General features: G+C 30.7%; 3 protein-coding genes across 5 annotated transcripts in view; 2 read left to right on the top strand and 1 right to left on the bottom strand.

Moving 5' to 3' along the window:
* Window positions 1-2718, bottom strand: part of LOC111706941 (dynein light chain 4, axonemal-like) — a 4031-nt gene extending 1313 nt beyond the window's left edge. Inside the window, exons 1-2 of the mRNA XM_023479896.1 lie at window positions 2582-2718; window positions 407-484 (exon numbers count right to left, since the gene is read on the bottom strand). Coding sequence (XP_023335664.1) covers window positions 407-484; window positions 2582-2602 — 99 coding nt within the window. The 5' untranslated portion in view covers window positions 2603-2718. The remainder of the gene's footprint in view (window positions 1-406; window positions 485-2581) is intronic.
* Window positions 2719-4667: 1949 nt separating this feature from the next.
* Window positions 4668-11081, top strand: LOC111706942 (uncharacterized). The gene is made up of 7 exons (XM_023479897.1): window positions 4668-4932; window positions 5356-5444; window positions 6971-7049; window positions 8002-8096; window positions 9044-9091; window positions 9242-9517; window positions 10145-11081. The coding sequence occupies exons 1-7, from the start codon at window positions 4873-4875 to the stop codon at window positions 10422-10424; spliced, it is 927 nt and encodes a 308-aa protein (XP_023335665.1). The 5' UTR covers window positions 4668-4872; the 3' UTR covers window positions 10425-11081.
* A 4518-nt stretch (window positions 11082-15599) lies between these two features.
* LOC111706929 (uncharacterized) overlaps window positions 15600-20586 on the top strand; it is a 7430-nt gene continuing 2443 nt past the window's right edge. The window contains exons 1-4 of one of the 3 annotated variants that reach the window (XM_023479878.1): window positions 15600-15699; window positions 17397-17710; window positions 19093-19157; window positions 19439-19505. In XM_023479878.1, coding sequence (XP_023335646.1) covers window positions 17423-17710; window positions 19093-19157; window positions 19439-19505 — 420 coding nt within the window. In that variant the 5' untranslated portion in view covers window positions 15600-15699; window positions 17397-17422. Of the gene's footprint in view, window positions 15700-17161; window positions 17246-17396; window positions 17711-19090; window positions 19158-19438; window positions 19506-20586 lie in introns of those variants that run through there. The other 2 variants (XM_023479877.1, XM_023479876.1) reach the window with 2 other exon arrangements.

The raw sequence follows: 20586 nt of genomic DNA, 5'->3' as shown, positions 1-20586 counted from the left end.
TTCGTTTTTCTATCTTAAAATTAAATTATCTTTGCTCTGCAGCTGCAAAAATCCGGAGGTCACTTTTAATAAGTAGCAAGGACCGACAACTTTCAGATTGCTGGCAGCAAAAAACGAATTTCTTTTTCATTTGTGGTCAGACAAATGTTTAAAGGGTACCCTTGTGAATTGGATATAACTCTATTTAAACTAAGGTAACTTAAAATACATCTTAAAGGGACTGTAAAGGAAAAATGAAAGGAATTATAGACTGAAATAAATGAAAGTTATATCTAATGGCCTGTCTCGAGAAATTTATATAAAACTGTGACAAATTTATACGAAAATTCATATATATATCCTATACCCCCTTTAATTTTTCCTTTTTAAGTCCTTCAAAAAATGAATAGTTTTGTTGAAAGTTTACCTTCATTATTTCTGTCATATCTGTGTGTGAAACCATAGGATAGGTGAATATAATTCGTTTGCTCGCCCCAACATCTTCCTGGGAAAGTACAGGGTGTCCCAATAAACATGGTAATTAATTGACGGCATTTAAATAGTTTTTGTTCCAAGCGGGATTATTTCGTAAATATAATTTTGAATAATCACAGTTAAAACATGTAACACTGAAAACTACTAGTCTCGGGATTTCCGAAATGTGGTCTACCATTTATTCGCCTTCAAAATTGAAGGAGATATCAGGAAAAAGGTCCAGATTCCAGTTTATTAAAAATCAACAAAACTGTTCAAATGTTTAAAATCTCCGTCAATGGGAAGACGACATTAAATCAATGCTAAAGTGCATTGTATGTAGTTCCAAAGCAAATAGCTTTACAAGTAAGTTATAAATCGCTCATTAAGTAAATATGTATGTTTACACTACTCAACTTTAACTGTACCTCATGTGCATTGAACTATTTAAAGTCCAAACTTAAGTTTAAAAGTCAACTAAATTAATTTTTAAACTATGATTTTCTAATCCCTATAATCTTTGCAACTCAATGTCGTAGACCTTTTTATTCGAACTTTAATTTCTATTTTATAAAATAATCTAAGTTTGAAATATAAAAGGTTATCACCATCAGGTTGCAAAGATATAGAGATAAGAAAATTTGATTTTGTGGCCCTTTAAGAGCCTATTTATATAATGTTTTCTCAATTAATATTGAAATAGTTATGTTGAATTTCCAAAAAAAATTACGTATTATATTTTTAACAGGCCTTGGATGTGTTCTTAACTAAATCAACTAGATTTTTAGAAGGTTTTTATATAGATGTTGATAAACGTTTAAACTTTATTTAAGAAAGGTTTGTTCAATTCAACCCCCCCCCCCCTGTTTCACTTCAAATTAATTTGCACAGTTTAAAATTCTTAACACGCTAAGTAATATTTAATTTAACGTCAAGAAACGCAACTTTGAACTTTAACATTGAATTCCTTGTGAATTACAGAATTTTAAGTATTTTTTATTTTAATCCAGGGTGTTTCAGTAAAAATAACACAATTTTAATAATAATAAAGAGAAAACATTAAGAACTCAGTCTTGGGATTTCCAAACTGCGATCGGCCAATTTCAAACATTCAAAATTGACGGAGTAATTGAGAAAGGAATTGAGTCTTTGACACAAACTTAAATGTTCTAATCTTTATATCTTGGTAAAGATTTTAAATATTTAAACCTGGATTAAAATTAATCTAACAGGATCGATTTTTTGAAATATCCAAGGTTTACAATTTGAGCCTGCGGTAGAGACTTAGTTTCTTTGTCCAAATTCTAAGTAGTTAAATAATAACAGAGTCAGAATTAAATGAGTTTAAGCCGCGTCTCAAATCCGCTAAAAACGGTTTCAATTAAGCGCCGGCTTAAACCTTGAAACATTGAATACAATTTTAAGTAGAACCAACCCTATTTGAGCTGCGTATCAAATTTAAGCCGCGTCTCAAATTCTTTAAATTTGGTCTCAGGAGTTTTTACATATTTAATAACTCAATCTGTCAATTTTAAGTCTAAAAAAAGTAACTCCAATTTTTAAAGCTTACAATTACAAAGCTTACAATTAAAGCTTACAATTAAAACACAAATACAAATCAAAGAAAGATTTTCAATTCCCTGTATCAAATAATTCATCAAAATAATTCTTTGCAAAAAATCGCTTCACTTTTTCCCGTCCACACTTCACCTATCGACACTTAGATTCAAATAAATATTCTCTAAACTGTTTTTGTGTTGTAAATGTTACAATTTCTTGCGAGTTCAAAGTTGAATGTTTGCAAGTCAGATTTGTTTATATCCAATAAACGTCAAACGTGTGGATCCACATGTTTTTAGGGGTCTCACATAATTTAAGAAAATGGATAGCTGCACGGAATTTAACATTTATATATTTAACCATTAAAATCAGAAAAAGACTTTAAAAAAAAAGAGGGGAGTACAGCGCTCTAAGCACATTGTTTGAACTGTTACCAATAGAAAAAAATGCGTCTCGCATGTTTATTATTTTTTTAGTTTACGAAGAAACAATTTCATGATATAAATCAGCGATAAAGAATGACGCGAAGCGTTATAGAAACATGAAATAAAATGGTTTATATTAATACCTCCGCCTGTTCATTTCTCATAATATTCCCTCCGTTGAATATTTCCGTGTTGAGCCTAAACCCTACTCCGTCCTAGTCCTTACTCCCGAACAAGAAAGTTTCTAATGATCCCCCAACTTTATACTCCAACCTTGTTTATTCTCCGGCTAAACCATTATAATTAGTACTAGGCTTTAAGAGCGCTTTGCGCCCATCTTCTATTTTAACTATCTATCTGTGAGCATCTTCTCTTTGTATTCAATACTCTTCAAAAGAGTAAGGACAAACTCCTGATGATGCCAAAGTTTTTGGCGAAATATATTGAGAAGAAAATGATATAATTCTAGTGCTAGAGAGTAGGGTTGGGATTTGTTTAAAAACGATCTAAAGTTCTCTTTGTACAATATAAAAAACAAACCCAAAAAATTCGCGGATTTAATAATATTCGTTCGTGGATTTTCAAAACTTAAAAATAACAAAAAATTAAATAAATTTTTAAAATTTTGAGCATCCATAAACCTTCCCTTGGGTCATACTTGAGGTCCCAAGCAAAATTTGGGCCCGATCAGTTCAGTCATTTTGACGTTTATTGGATAAACAAACAAACAGACAGCTAGGCCGATAGACAGACAAGCAAATATACTTGTAGAATATTTCTTACATATACTTATCCAACACATTTTTTGCCATTTCTGCTTTTACTTTATTTGATTTTACAATGTTTTCATCAAAACGCTATCCATACAAATTAGCTATGGTGATATTACAGGCTAAACAAAAAAAGAATGCTACATACATTTTTTAATTAGCTAGTTAAAGGTTGAATTTTGATGTCTGAATGAAAAAAAGATAAAATTCTTTTTATATGTCTCTGAAGAGTCATCCCACGAGTTTAATCCTGTTATTCTTTTCGATCGATGCATTGATGATGTTTTTTGACTAATTCTCGAATTCTTGCTTGCCTTGCAGTAGAGGGTGACCCACGAAACATGACAATTGGTGAATAGTTTTAAATTCTTCTTTCATAATAGTTTTAAAAGTCTTTTTTCATAATTTGTTAAGTTTGTGTGATACAAAAGAGAATAATAAAAAATAAATTATTATTAAAATTGATTTCAAAGTAAAATATATTTAAGTAAAAGACTGTTTTTTAACGAAATAAACTGAAAAAAATCTTTTATATCTTTTATATCTATGGAAGAAGATATTTCAAACTGTTCACCAACTGATTATGTTTCGTAGAATACCCAGTAGGTAATAAGAAGCTGGATGAAAGTTGTCCTCATTAAATTAAGAAGGTCAATTTATAGTATTTTATCTCTGAAACCGTGCCCTGAACGGTTAAAGCATGGATTAATTATCAATAACAGTTAGAAAACTAGATGTCGTCTTTTCAAGATTTAGGTGTTTTTCGTTCACAATAACAGTGTAACCAACGACATTAAATCAATGCTAAAATCGATTATTTCGTTTTCATTATTATATTGAATTCTTATTTTCTTTGAATTTATTCGCAGATTTCTTCAAATTCTTTAAATGTCGTCTTTTCAATAATAGTTATAGAAAATCTGCGAACATCTTTGTGAATAACGAGAAACTAGAATAATGAGATAATAGAAACTAATAATTGAACAAGATTACTTATTTTCGATGATAAGATTAATTTTTATTTTCTCAAAATGTTCCTAAACATGACGTCTGTAGTTTATTTTAGAATATTTTTACATTTTGTGTCGTCGTTAATTATTAATTAAAAAAAACTAATTCTGAAAGCGTATCCACCCCCAAATCAGGAGTTTTGAACGTCGAATTTGCGCTCAAACTCAGGATTTATAGACTTTTAAAAAGTGAAATATGTCTCAAATGAATGCTAAAGAAGGTTTCCACAACACTGCGTACTCAGTTCAACTACCTTACATAGGCGGTCACTCCCTTTAAGGGAACCGTTGTTAATCGGACATTGCAATCGTTGCGAAGGAAAACTTGAAAAATTCACGTTGCTCCAATCATGGCTTGATCCGTGCTGGTACAACCTGATGTATTGTCCAGTCTGGACTACCCAGTGTTTAACAGACAACAACTATAGCCTGACAGGATCCCAATGATTTACATTGCCTTGAAATTTTGCAGAACAAACAATGTAAGATTAAGCCAACATCTAGGAACAAGATTAAATGCCAACTAGATCAGGATTAAGCCAACATCTAGTAACAAGATTAAATGCCAACAAGATCAGGACTAAGCCAACATCTAGGAACAAGATTAAATGCCAACTAGATCAGGATTAAGCCAACATATAGTAACAAGATTAAATGCCAACTAGATCAGGATTAAGCCAACATTTAGGAACAAGATTAAAAGTATTGGAAGAGGTAAGTTTTGTGTCATTAATTGATTGATTTATATTTATCTATTTCCCTCCAAATTATTAGATCAATTTGGTGCGGTAAATTAAAAAAAATTAAATATCTACTTACTTAATTGTGATTGTTAATGTATTTTTTCACATTGGTGGCGATTATATCAATACAAATAATCAAAAAGTAGCTTTTCTTATTGACAGATAATCTTGACTTGTTTATGTGTATCAATGCTGATTTAACATCATAGAAATAAATCAAAATTGAAATCGAAAGTCGTCTTTAAATAAATTTTACAAAGAGAGGTTCGTGGATTTCTACAGTACAGCCAAGTAATAAATTGGCCATAATTTGTTTAATTTAATATAGAAAACAAACGTTTAAAATTTCTATTTTTGTAAAAATTGAAACCAAGAAAAATTTTCATTATTTAAGGATCAAATTCTATACAGAGATGAAGAATATTTCAAGAATATTAATGAAAGCAGAGATCAACTCAATCCTTTGAAAACGAGCTCTAATCGGTAATTATCCACCATTAATTAGATGGATCACTGTGATGAGACTGTAAAGACGACCTCAAACTATTGAAATATGACGATTTAAAGATTAAACTAAGTCGACTACTTTGAATGAAGTCGTATAATGGCTTATTTATAATATATATAAATATAATTATTGGACAAAGAACGAAAGAAGTTCCAAGTTTAGGGACTTCTTGAATATAGAGAAACAGATTGTAGAAATTCCGTACAAAACCACAATTTGCGCAATCATTCGCAAAAGTCATTTAGCGCAAAATTGCCCTATTCCGCTTTTTCGAAACTCAAGTTTTGCACAATTCCGCAACTAGAGTTTTGCGCAATTCCGCAATTTCGTAAAAATCAAACGGTTGGTGACGGTGTGTGTTTCTTAGAATTCAATTCCGGAAAAATCTTGTTTTACATAATTGACCAATGACAGTAAAGAAGAGTTCAAATCTCACAATTTTCTCGATAATTTTAGTTTTGGACATGCATATTTCCTAAAAGTGTATTCTTCAGGCATCATGGTTACTTTCTTGTATTATTTTATATGAGATTAAAAAGATTTTAGAAATTTGATTTAAAAAATTTAAGAATATAATTCATACTTGATTAGCTAGGCAAAGCTTTTAAGGGTCACTTGAAATTATTTAATAGGATTAAAACATTGCCAAGTTTCACACTCTCTAATTTCTATTTTATTAATTTTGGTCCCTTAATTTAAACTTTTTGTAGCTGGAAGTAACCAATTGCGTGTAGTATAATCGTTATACTCGTATGTTAATATTTTTTATGTATGGAATAAATCTTCAGTTGTTTAATTCTAAGCTTAGAATATTAATTTTTGACAATTTGCCTAAAAAGTTACATTTTCCGTAAAACTTGCGGTTTTGCGCAAATTTCGCAAAAAAATTGCGCAAAACTAAAATTTCGTTTCATGCGCAACTTTCGCAAAAATATTTCCGGCTTTGCGCAAATTGCGAATAAAAAATAACGCAAAACCGCGCAAAATTCATTGCGTTTCATGCGCAAAAATAGCGCAAAAGTTCGCAAAAAAAAATTGCGCGAAAATAGCGCAAATTTTGCGCAAAAGATTTAGCCATTTCGTGGAAACCCTAATCTTGTAAATAGAATTTAAACATTCTACAGCCAGGACACGTTACACTTCAGCAAACTGCACGTTTGATTAAAAAATAATATATTTTCAATTATAACTCCCCTTATTGAAGAGCTATTGAGAAAAACAAAACTATTTTTTATTTCTTGTATGAATCCGGATAAAATTTCTTTTTTTCATACTTTCATACATTAAATCAAATCCAAAGGAGCTACGAGGTCACAAAGTCGTATTGGTAATGTTGCATAAATTTTACCTTCTTATGTCTAGTCTGAGGGCTTTCTTTTCTTTTTACACTTTAGTCTCACTTGTAATTCTAGTGTTAATGTTTCCATAACAAACTAAACCATTTGTTATATTTCTTTGACACTTTATTATTATTTTAATGGTTCTGTTTATTATTGTCCAGAGACATTGTTATTGGAGACCCAAACATGACAGCTGATAAGAGTGAAGACAAACCCTCAGGGCCTCTTGTAGGTTGTAAGGTATAGTCTTTGATAAATAAATTATACATTCTTTCAAAAATATTATTAACAAGAACGGAAGTGAGTAAAATCTCCAAATAACTCCGGAATAAATATTACAACTTTTATTCCTATTCTATGTTTCTGTATAGTACTTTGATGTATCAAAGGAAACTAGACCTGTTACAGTTGGTGCCACATCAAAGAACCCGTGGTCTATGAAGAAAGTTTTCATCAAATAATCTTTGCAAAAAAATCAGATCGAAATGAAATTAGTACCAACTGCTACACAGTTCAATTTTACTCTGTTTTACATACACAAAACATGACAGTTGGTAAATAGTTATGAAAGTCGTTTTATTAGATATCAAAGGCTTTATGCAGTTTATCTCGTTAAAAAATATTTTTCTGAAACATATTTTACTTTGAAACCTACTTTACTATAACATGACTCCCATATAATATTTGTAATATTGTCTAATTAATATCAAACAACTTAACAAATTATAGAAGAAGACATTCTAAACTATTCACCAACTGTCATGTTTCGTGGGACACCCTGTATATTCATCAGTTAGTGATGTGCTATAATTATACACTTAATTAGATTTAAGGGTTTCAAACTATTAAAAAGCATCATACAAACAAGGTTTCAATGTTTCAGAACTATATTCTGTGAAAATTTAATTTTATTTAACTATGATGCAAATAGTTTATCCTCAAAAAAAAAATAACATAAAAAAACTTATGTTTCTGTTAGTATCTTCTCTCATGCTTAACATTTGACAAAGTGATAAGGAAAGCAAATGTTTAGAAAAAACGATTTCGAAATTTTAAAACTTATCAGATTTTCTTGGAACCTTTTAATAATCCCAAACAAGTTAAAAAACGAAAATTGTTTGCCATTACTTTTGTCTGTCATACATTCCTTAACAAAATTTAACTTTGCATATTTAATTACTTTTATTTTCAGATATGCGACAGAACTTTTGCATCTGACCGTATAGCCCTTCATGTGGATATTTGCAAGAAAACTGCAAAACCTCGACCAGTGTATGATGTTGCAAGGTTAGAAGCAATTTTTAAATCTGCAAAGGTCAATACTTTTGTCTTGTTAATCCCTTTAAAAGGCGTTAATTCATATCTTCTGTGGTCCGGCAGATTAAGGAATAATTGGGAGGTAATTAAGCAGTTAATTTCTTAATTACAAGTTTCTTTTGTGAAAACCAAGTTAGGGCGCTATTGATTAGATTAAACAAGAATGATTTGTATATGGATGTTTCTGCTTCAATCAGAAGACCTTTACTGCAGTACAGAGTGTCCCAATAAACATGGGAATTGAGAGACAACTTGTATGTCGTCTTTGATTTCCGATAATTGATAAATGACATAAAGTGCATCAAAAAAAGATTAAGCGTCTTATGAGCTTTCCAAAATGTGGTCTACCCCAAGACTACTAGTTTTTGGTTTTAAATGTTTTAACTGTGTATGTACTTCAAAATTACATTTACGAAATAATCTCTTTTAGTTGGAGCAAAGACGATATAGAAGTCGTCATTTAATTCCCATGCTTATAGAGACACCCTGTACTAATGTTTTTTATTCCTCTTTTTATATAAATGCAGAAAACTCCCCAGAACTCTTTGTAAAAATCAAAAGAAATTTCAAACTTGTTTTTAGTATCAAATAATTTCAAAGCGAAAGTGTGATCTTAAATCAAAATTAAATAAATTGTTTTATGATTTGTGATCACTCACTGACACTTATGACTTTCTGATTTATCATTAAAAATAAAGAATTTATAAAGGAATTCAAAATGAGTCTTTGACACAAACTCTGATATCCCAAATCCCTATATCTTTGCAATCCGGCCAAAGTCGTTGACCTTAGATATTTTAAACTAAGAATTCTGTTAGATCAAATCATCTAAGTTTGAAGTACTAAAGTACACAATTCTGTGGCAAAGATATTTTTAACATAAATATTACTTTTTGAAATCAATAATATTGTTTTAGAGTACGAATTCAAGGCACTGAAGCAGAAGAACTTGTTAATGCTGGAAGGTAAAAAGGGATAAAATAAAATAAAATTATGGACAAAAAAATATTCATTTTTAACCAATATTAAATGAATTAAGAAAAATTAAATGAATTAAGAAAAATTAAATTAATTAAGAAAAATTAAATAAAACTTACCCTTACTTGTTTAATCAGATTAAAGCTTGAACCCGCCAAACCATTTGAGAAGAAGTCGGATTTAATGAAAAAATATGCAACAGCTGATTCGAACGGGGTTCTCCCGCCGGTTTTGCCCCCTATTCAACCGAAACCCCGGGAAACTGAAAAAGTTGCGCAAAAGAAGAATGGTGCCGCATATCAAGTTATGTTTGATGACAATGACAAAATGCGAACAAGAAAACCCACAGCAACTATACCGATGAGTAAACTACCTGCACAAATGATGAAAAAGGACAATTCAAATGATTTGAGGTAAAAAAGTTTCTTTGAAAATTATTTAAGATTTAAATTTGCTTAAAGTAAGTGATTTTTTGGTTTCTTTAAAAAATTAGAGGTATTTTTAGTTTTAATATGGCAAATTTTCACTATGATGTTTATTGACTAAAATAATTTAGAAGTGCAGTTCTTTTTTTTACTGCCAAAAAAATTCTCTCACCAAAAACTAATTAGTGATAATCAAAACGATTTGACTTATCATTAAGATTTTTTCTTTTGACCTTTTATCGTATGTCAATGCTCCACAGTGTAATAAAATAAAACTAATAATACACATAGCACACATAAAATACACATCTCAGATTCTTTTGGAGCATCTGGAAAATAAAAAAAAACTTTGTCAAAATCCTACATTTTATTTATATAATAAAGCTCTAAATATGTATATGTTAACATTTTTTAAGGGAACCCTGGAGTACCCCGGCGTTAAAATAGACTAAAAATAATCGAAATCATTTTGTTTCAAAAATCGATTTTTTTTAAATCAAATTTTATTTTCAAAATATTATTTTTTAAAAGTTTTATGAGGAACGCCAGGAACTTCAGTTAGTTTTTATATAAATGTTATCTTAAAGTTTTATAATCTTTTTTTTTCGATTTCAGACATTTATCTGCCAAGAATTGGCGGCGAGCAAGAACCCAAGTTTCTCCGGACTTCTCTAGTAGTTACGATGATAGTGATTTCCTTGCCAGCTCTATGGCGTCACAGAAGAGTGTTGCTTCAGATGCATTTGATTTTCTTTTTGATGAAACTAACCTGGATCCGGAGAAGGTTATTCAGAATGAGTTCAACGAAACAAAACGAGATTTTGATTTAAGTCAGTTCAAACAAGTTGAACCTACGCTACAAAAGGAAAACAGCGCATGTTGCGTTATTTCATAGACATTTTTGTAATCAACATGGCTGGCCAACAGCAAAAAAAATCAAGACGGCCGGCTAGCAAAATACATTTAATTAAGAAGCCTGGCTAGCATCTTGTAGTAAATATAACAATTAAGATGTTAGGCAAACTATGAAATTATGATATGGCTGGCTAGTAGAAAGCTATACAATCAAAATGGTTGTCTAGTAAGAAACTTTAAAATCAAGATGGCCGGCTATTAGAAACTGTAAAATCAAGATAGCCGGCCAACAGAAACTTTACAATCAAGATGGACGAAACTATGAAATCAACATTGCCGGATAGTAGAAACTATAAAATTAAAATGACTGCCTAGTAGAAATAATAATACAAGATGGCCGTCTAGTAGAAACTATAACAATCCAGATGGCGGACCATAACAACTATACAATCAAGATGGCCGACAAATAGAAGCTATGAAATCAATACTGCCGGCTAGAAGAAACTATAAAATCAAGATGACCGGCTATTAGAAACTATAAAATCAATATGTCGGGCTTCTAGAAAGAACAAAATCAACATGGTTAATAAAAAGCATGAAACCAAAATAGAAATAATTAAACATATGTCACTGTCACGTACAAGGCTATGGTAACCATATATACTAAATGAATGGGAAATAATGAAAGGCTTTCTAATTTGAAATCAATAATTCGATTACAGCAACAACCATTATACCACCGTTCTTTAATCAACACTCTTATTATTATTACCCATTACCCAACTTAAAAAATTAACATACAGAGTGTCCCAACATAAGCATGAGAATGGATAGAAGACTTTTTTGATGAATACATTTGATAAACGACAAAGAGAGCATCAAAAACAATTGTGCCTCTTATGAGAATTCCAAAATCTTAAAATTCGAAGGAAAACTAATAATAGAGTAATAAGAAAAGTAGTTTACGTTTTCGGTGTTAAATGTTTTAACTTGGATACTGCTTTAAATTGTGCGTACGAAAAATGGCCGCGCTGATTAAAGACGATATATAAGTCGTCACTACAATATGTTTATTTGGAACCAACCTGTAGTCTAAGTTGGGAATTTTTGAATGAGTGATATTCTCTTCGCAGCAAGCTGTAAAATGTATAATAATAATCTCGATGCTTGGTGTACGGAAAATGTCGTTTCCTAAGATAGATAAACATGGGAATTCAGTGACGAATTCGATATCGTCTTTTCAAATAATTCTTTGATTTAGTATAGTGATACCTACTGAGAAAGCTGTAATATGTAAGAGTGTCGTCTGCTATGTTCACAATCACATTTGTTTGTTAATGTTTTGACTGCATACGGTTGTACTTAGTAAAACAAGAAAATTGCAGTATACGAACAGAGTAAACTTGTCCGTCTTCACTGTTCATCTTGCGGAGACATTATAGACACATCTTTACAGTCTTTTACCCTTTTCATAAAATAAGCTCTAGAAGACATAATAATATTATGGCTTTTGAAATTAGGTATTACAATGCTAATTCATAACAAAGACGATATCAAATTCGTCACTGAATTCCCATGTTTTTTGGGACACCCTGTAGATAGATGCGCTCCAATGTACAGAAAATGTCGTCTCTTAAGATAGATAGATAAAAACTCATATGACGTCACACTCTCGCCTCTATAATCAGTGACATCATATGAGGTTTTTATATCTATCTTAGTCTTCTTAGAAGACGTAATTTTCCGTACATTGGAGTTCATCGAGAGTAAACAACCTTATTATACAACCTTGCTTCGCAGAGAGATAAAAGTGTGTAGTTATGAACAAGGAGGTTAATCTCCCCGTGAGTATACTGAATGTGCTTAAATGAGCGTGACTTTTTGACCGATTCACAAAAGTACCCTTTTCACCTATATCTGATCAATACTATAGAAGATATCGTCTTTTTTTGGTTTAAAAAAAATTAATTATTTCTGAAAGCCAAAACTCGCAATTGTCCCTTTAAAAAGCAACTCCGATTTAAAAAAAATTTCTTAAATAAAAACATTGTTAGCTTCAAAGCAACAACACGATATGGAATGCAATTATCAAATGTGTTTTTTTATTTTTTATTTTTTATTTTTTATTTACCATAACTTAAAATATTTAGCTAACTTGTTAAATGTACTTCAAAACTATACTAACATTTAGGCAAAGACTGAAGGAATTGAGTCTTTGCCACAAACTCTGATTTTCTAATGCCTATCTGAGGAATCTTAGCAACCCAATGTTGCAGACATTAGATATTTCAAACTATGAATTCCGTCTTATCAAATAATCAAAGTTTGTAATGTCAAAGGTTTACTCTGTCAGGTTGCAGGATATAGGCATTAGGATATTTGATTTTTATTTAAACAATATCAGAGATTTTTGTATTTCACTACTATATACTAGTATACAGATCTTTTTCTATCAAAAATTTCTAAATTTCTAAACTTTATCAGTATGCAAGTTAAGGGCTCTAATGGGGGTATGTTTATTATTAAATGAAAAAAAAAACTACAAAGTATACCTTTTATCCAGGGTTTCCAATCGGAGTTCCGTTGCACGGAATTGCGCACAACTGTTCTCGAATTAACAGGGCTCGCATATGCGCGCAAGTAAAATCCACTGAAATCCCTACTTTTATCTATTAAATTGTTGTTGGAGTATCCGTAAACTAAGAATTAAAAAAGATATCAAACTTCATCTCTAATTTTTAAATGTTTTTGTAAAATAAAATATTTTGACACTATATATTGTAATTATATAGAATACAGTAAGAATAAGAAAAAAAGATTATACTCGTATGTTTTTTTTTTTATTTTCGTCTATTTGTCAAAAAAACTGAATTTTCTTAAATATGATCATTTTAGACAATTTCTGATCACTTACTTTATAAAACTACATTAAGAATTTTATTAAATTATTGTGTACTTTACCATTCTTACTCACTTCATGGGGAATTTTATTATGAACGTGCTAGAAAGTAATTTTCGTGCTATTAAAGTTAAATCAGCTGAACAGTATAGCACGTGTGCTATAAAGTTTTGATTGGTTTCCGGATTTAAAAAAAAATTTCAATATAAAAAAAATTGAAATTAACTTTTTATTTTTATTTCTGCTTTCTTAAAAATCTTATTTGATCCAGAAATAGGCATTGCAATAAGACAAGTATAACTATAACACTATTATTTTGGCTAAAGCTCGGGACAAAATAAAATCTAAAAAGGTTTGAACTTTCTCGATAAAGAAAAAATGTCGGTCCAAAAACTTTATAATACTGCAAACCAACATAATAGTGTTATAAATAGTTCAATTTCTATTATCAATCATACTCAATTCTATAATAAAAGTTCAGTAAGGTTCTTGATTTTATAAATCCGCAACTACTTGGCAGAATAGTTAATTAGATTTCATCCCTAGAGTTTCAATCTAACATTGCAATCCTCTGGTTACAGGGTTGCAATGTAAACATCAGGGATTCAATAGTGTCATAATTTATAAAAAGATATAAAAAAGCTAATTAATCAAGTAGAAATAAAAATAAAAGTTAATAGCAATTGTGTTGTTTAATTATTAAAATTGTTTAAATTAAAATGTTCGAAAGATATTTACAAAATCCGCGACATTTAAAAAAACAATTTCCGGCAAAAACACAACGATTGTTCTGAAGTAAGTAACCAGGCCCAGAGACATCATATATGTACAGATAAAATTGGCTTAATTCAAAATAATTTTTGTATAAGGTGTATATTTCCAAATAGATAAAAATTCATCCTTAAAAAGTCAAATTACATGTTAAGTGTAAAAAAACTTAATTATGGAAAAGTTTATAAAAAAGTCGAAAGAACTCGAGAATTTACAAATTTATATGTCATTTGAATTATTCAACGGGGGTTTGAAATGTTTGTATCATTTACTCTCAGACAAATTTATCATTGAATCCCTTCGGGGTTTAAATTTCCATTGATTCTAATTTGTCTGAGAGTAAATGACATTCCTTCGTAAAAACTAACAAATAATTTTTATTATTTATTTTTATTTTTAAAAGGGGTGGGATTAAATGAAAATTGTTGCATACCATAAAACCAGCTTTTTATAAAGGAATGATTATTTCAATGGTTAGGTATTTTTATGCCATTATAACATATTTGTAAAACGAATTAAATCTTTGCCACAAAATCAAAGTTTTTAATCCAAGTTTAGGCAAAGACTCAATTCCTTTTTTTTCTTCGGCTTTTGGTTGTAATGAAAGTAATTACATTTATATACAGTATACACCAAACATTTTATACAATACAATAACAACTTCCTACGCCATGCATGCTTTTCAGACTATTGATTTTTAGCTGGGTTTCAATAGTTTCTATTGTTTACAGTATTTAATAGAATATTTAATTAGAAAATGTTGAGTTCCAAATCCCTCCTCATAGTGGCCTTCATGTCTATTTTTATAATGAATTAATAAAGAAATTTGATTAAGCATCTTTTGAAAATGATAATGCTAATTGTTCTTAATTTTGATATTTCAAACTTCAAGACTTGGCAATTAGAGTAATTAGTTTCAATAACTTAATTTTTTGATAAGATCCTCACAATATTCATTTACACCTTCATTCTTGTAGACAAAGGCTATTTTTGACTCTTAGATAAACCTTCAAAAGTCTTCTTTAATTTCCATTTAATCATCATATAAATAGATATAAAGTTAGAAGTCAAGTTTATCAATTATTCTCCCTCTGTTTAGTATGATTATAAGTTGGCATCCTGCCATCCCCCCCTTTCCCATACCCCTCTCCCCTCCCCCCATACCCCTCGGTTGGAAGGATAGAAAGCAAAGGGTGTTTACTGCAGTCTGGTGCAGTGTTTTCATCTTTATCTTGTGATTGCGTAATATCTATCTTTTCAGGACAAAGTAAAACTTTTAAACTAAAACATAGATTATTCAGTGATCCTATATAGATTCTAGATCCCAGATTCTAGATTCCAGATTCTAGATCCTAAAGTCTTTCTAGATCCTAGATTCTAGATCCTAGATTCTAGATCCTAGATTCTAGATCCTAGATTCTAGATACTAGATTCTAGATCCTAGACTCTAGATCCTAGATTCTAAATTTTAAATTCAAAATTATAGATTCAAAAGTTTTAAGGTTCAAAATTTATAAACCTAGATAAACCAATCCTAAATACCCAATACTTGGAATCAGATATTTTCAGAGAACATTTTTTTCAAGATTTTTAAATTTAGAAATTCATCTAACTGTAGTTAGCGGATCTGATTTGTGAACAAAAAGTAAGTTTTTAATTATTCAAGTTTAAATTTAAATTAGAAATGTCGTCTTAAATCAGTAACTTTGTGCCTATAGTTCGCAATAGGCTAGAAGTTTCAACCGAGTAAAAAACATTTTAAATCTATGAAGATTGAACACTGCTAACTTCTTTCTGAAAATCTAAAGGACAGAAATTTTAAAGTTATGACATGGCTATATTTAAACGATTTAAAATACACGGGACAAAAAAAGTTGACCTAGATGTATTGGACTTCCTGATAAGCTTACAAATCAAGGAATCGTTTTTCAATTGCACACTTTGTTGTGGAGAGCTATCAAAAACCTGAAAATTAATGTTTATTTTTTAGTAGAAACTGTTCACAAAACATCCATCTTTTCAGCTCCGCAAATAAAATAATGTAATCTGAGATATAGTTTAAATAGGGCATTTAGAAACTTAGGAATAATTCTATCTGAGAATTTATGAATTTTCACTGCAAAAAAAAACATTTTTAATTTTTATTCTAATTTGAAATTCATAAAATAAATGTGTTCTTAATTTGACAAATTTTTAAATTCTTTCATTTATTGATTGCAATGCCTTCATGGCTTTTCTGTCATTGATTATAGCATTTTGATAGCAATTATACAAGTTTTAAGAGAGATTTCCAAAGTTTAATAAAATTGGATCAAAGTTCTACGAATTTCTCTAAAATTAATATTTGTTTACAAATCAAAATCGAAAAGCATCAATTTCTTGGTTGATTTAAAATTCAAATATTTATCCTAATTCCTACAAAACTCTTTCAAGGAAAACTTTTACTGATTTGGGACCTCGACTTGTATTGCGGATATCGAGATCAATGCTTTCTATCTTTGTTTAGTTACAGAATAATCTATATTCGATAACCCGCAGGCCGCATGGTAATTGTAAAAATGAAAATATGGAAGGATAAAGTTTTTTATAGATGCTCAGTGCAATTTAGTGGATATTGAGATTTAGCGAGGTACCCATGCACAAAATATCACAGCTCTGAATGTATCTATTATTATTTATTTATCTATTATTATTATCTATTTATTAGTTCCGAATTTATGGTATTTTACACGACGACCTTTCAGTCCGTAGTGATACATTATTATCTTTACAGCATAGAATTGTCAAGTTTTCAGTTTTATATCTTTTACAACTATGTAAACATTGATTTTATATAAATATGTTTAGTACATCAAGGACACGTGTAAACACTCAAAACGATTATTTCAAGAAAAAAATACATTAAAAGTTTAAAACTTAACGCATTTTCTATTTGTTGGATTTCGTGCATTACATCAAAAGTTGAAAAAGTTTCCGAATGAATTGATGATTTGTATCTGTATAGGATAATTTTACTCGCATTTAGTTATTCAGTTTTAGTATTGATGTTTAGAAATCTTAACATTCAAAAGAAATATATGATAGATTTCCTTCAAAATGTTCTGACAGTGATTTGTTCCCACAAATTTTATTTATACCTATAGAATGACATAAACACTTGCGACCTATATATTTTGCCTCAAATATGACAAGTAAGTCCCCTAAAAAGTAATTTGCAGATACTTTCAAACATGTTACTCCCCCCCCTAGGGGGAGGGGGGTTCCCATGCGTGTTATAATCATATATTTGAGCCCTCAAAATTTGAGGTCCCCTAAACCTATATCTAATATATATATGTACAGGTGGGTACCCCCTAGACTGGGACGGGATGACATCATATCGAGGAGAGAGGAGCGAACTGCCTGACTGTGGTACTACGCGGCCTAGTGAGTGGAGCGGACTGCCTGAATCTTGCTCTACGCGGTCGCAACTTAAATCTCAGTCTCATCCTCTCTCTGCCTGGATAGAGGAACGAACCAGGGATTTCGCGGATTTTGAGAATAGTTTTTCAGCTGGCAGGCATAGCAGCAATACACCTGATATTTATAGCTTAGGAGCAGCAATTCAGCATCCGTCGTTTAGAGCTCCGATCAGCAGTCGTGGACAACAGCTACAGGTCAGCATAGAACAGCTGACAGTTACTTTGATCACTGATTTGACAGACAACAGCTGACAAAGCAAACAATTCAATTTTAGTGTGACTTTTAGGTACCAATTAAGATTCTATATCGTCAAAAGTGAATTTGATCATTGGTTACAGATGAAAGCATAAGCCTAAAGATTAATCAGTAATATATATAAAATTAACATGCAATAATATGAAAACTATGAATGTCGCCAAGTTAAACCTAATTATTTTGATCTCAAGAAAACATAAAATAAAATAGATAATTTTTTAAAAATAGGTTTGAGACAGATCTTGTTTTTTTGTTTGTATCCAGTAAACGTCAAAACGGCTGAACCGATCGAGCCAAATTTGTTTTGGGGCCTCGCTTGACCCCAGGGAAGGTTTATGGATGATCAAATTTTCAAAAATTTGCCTCTAACAAAATTCGATTTTTGAAAATTTTGAAAATCCACCAAATTTTTATTTGTTTTTGTTTTACAATGTATACAATGTTCACAATTAAAACAGATGATGGACACGAAGCGCCCTATGAAAAAAAAGAAGATGTGAAAAGAAAACGCCCCAAGCTTTCAAAAAATCATAAAACCTAGGTTTCCAAAGGAAGTAATTTTCACCACCAACTCTGATTTTCTAACCCCTATATCTTTTCAACCCGATGTTTTAGAGTTGTAGACCTATGATTTTTCAAACAATTCTATTAGGTCAGCTAGTCTAAGTTTAAAATATCAAAGTTTACAGCTTTATTTTGCAAAGATATAATTATTGGAAAATTTGAATTTGTGGCAAAGACTTAATTCCTTTGTTTAAGATGATAAATTGTGCAAAAATGTATTATTTAATTTTTTCTTCAACTTAATGTCAATACTTGGATTCAAACAAACAAACAAACTTCTGTGTAAGCAATTTCCAAAACAAATGACATTTATTAGAAATTGTCAAGTGAACAGTAATTTTAATATTACTAATCTAGTATCAAATTACAGTTATTTATTCAAGATAAAGACAAATTCCTAAACATTTAATCAGTAAGTGATAGCGTATCATATATTTTACTTATAGACTATCGTTCAGAAGTGACGGTATTAATTTTATAAATCATAAATCATAGATTAATAACAATACAGATAGAACACTAGATGTCGAATTTTTAAGACTTACACGCATGCACTCGCTCTGTCTTCTCATTCAACGCGGCATGCGCATAACTCCTTTGGGCTTCTGCCTCAGGTTTATTGTGAACGAAAAACCTCTAAATCTTGAAAAAACGACATCTAGTGTTCTGTCTGTATCGTTAATAATCTATGGTATATATACGGACCACTTCAACAATATTAAAAATTATAGATTTTAAATTCTAAATCGATTTTTAGGAATCTTATAGAGACTTCAGCCCCGCACAACAGATTAAAATGGAGGACAAAGAGCTTTCACCGAGGTTAGTTTATCATAATGATAGCTAGTGTTTGTGTTGATGATTATGTTCCTATTCTTGTTCATGTTTTTGCTTATGTTGATGATGATGATAATCTGTTTATGTTTATGTTGATATCATAGTTGATAATGACGTTGACGTTGACGTTGACGTTGACGTTGACGTTGACGTTGACGTTGACGTTGATGTTGATGTTGATGTTGATGTTGATGTTGATGTTGATGTTGATGTTGATGTTGATGTTGATGTTGATGTTGATAATGAAGATGATGCTGATATTGTAGGGCTCGTGTAACTATAGACGAGGAAAAACTTCAAGTTGAATTCAATGTAAAGGAATATACTCCAGAGGTTTGTATTTAAGGGAGAGAATAAAGTAGCTAGCTAGACTTAGCTATGGGTGCCCCTGAACTAGATCTAGCAGACTAAACTATGGGTGCCCCTGAACTAGACCTAGCTAGACTAAACTATGGGACCCAAGTTAACCTTGAAATGATCTCTGTATACACAATATACATTCTCCATACATAGGCACATACTCAAGCAGAAGGGGGGGGGGGCACTTATCCACCCCCTTCTCCTTAACCCTCCTTTTGAAACATGATTTATTGCAATTCTCCTCTTCCCCTTGTTCCCTCCTATTTAAGCCTCTATATATAGCTTTAACTTTAAATGCTTCAAAGTGATCGAAGGTTGGACTATAAACATTCGGAGTCCTAATGTTTATATTTTTCTAAGTAAATTATAGGACGAACATCTTTAGACAGCGCTTTTCAGTCTTTTTACGCAAAATTTGTCCCTCCATTGAAGGACTGCATTCCCCTGGATGCGTCACACAATGCATTGCCAGTTTACAAGCTGAGTAGAATCATTATTTTCAAATTTACTTTTAGCGTTCAATAAAATAATTTTTCAGAATTTAAATACCAAGATTTCAGCCTAATTAAGGTTTAAGTGGAAATGCACAATTGGTAAAAACTAGTTTTATAAATAGGGTTTTAAGCATGTTTTAAGGGACTGGAGGTAGAGTCTTGACGTAATAACAAGGGTCTCCTTTAAACCTTTTTCTGGTCAAAGATGAATGAGATATTCTTGTTTTTTTTTAGCTGAAAATTATTTGTGGTTTCCTTCTTGATAATTTTTTGGAACGATCAAGAAAATTCTTAGAATTTACCGATAGAAGAAACGAGAATTTCTGCTTATTATTACTCAGATGCAGGTTTTAAGATACCCGTGTGAATCGAACTTGTCACTGTAAGAATTAAGAGTAAATTGAAATTACATTAACTGTCCCTTTAAAGAAACACACGGAAACTGTTCTGAACACAATAACCTTGAACTAAACCTTAATATTATATATAATATGATGCAGAAACAGATAGAAACCATTTCATTCAAGCAACGTTGGGGAGGGAAGGTTGCTGAACGGGGG

Source organism: Eurytemora carolleeae, unplaced genomic scaffold (assembly GCF_000591075.1).
Source record: "Eurytemora carolleeae unplaced genomic scaffold, Eaff_2.0 scaffold468, whole genome shotgun sequence".
NCBI lineage: Eukaryota > Metazoa > Arthropoda > Copepoda > Calanoida > Temoridae > Eurytemora > Eurytemora carolleeae.
This window is presented reverse-complemented; position numbering and strand designations above follow the sequence as displayed.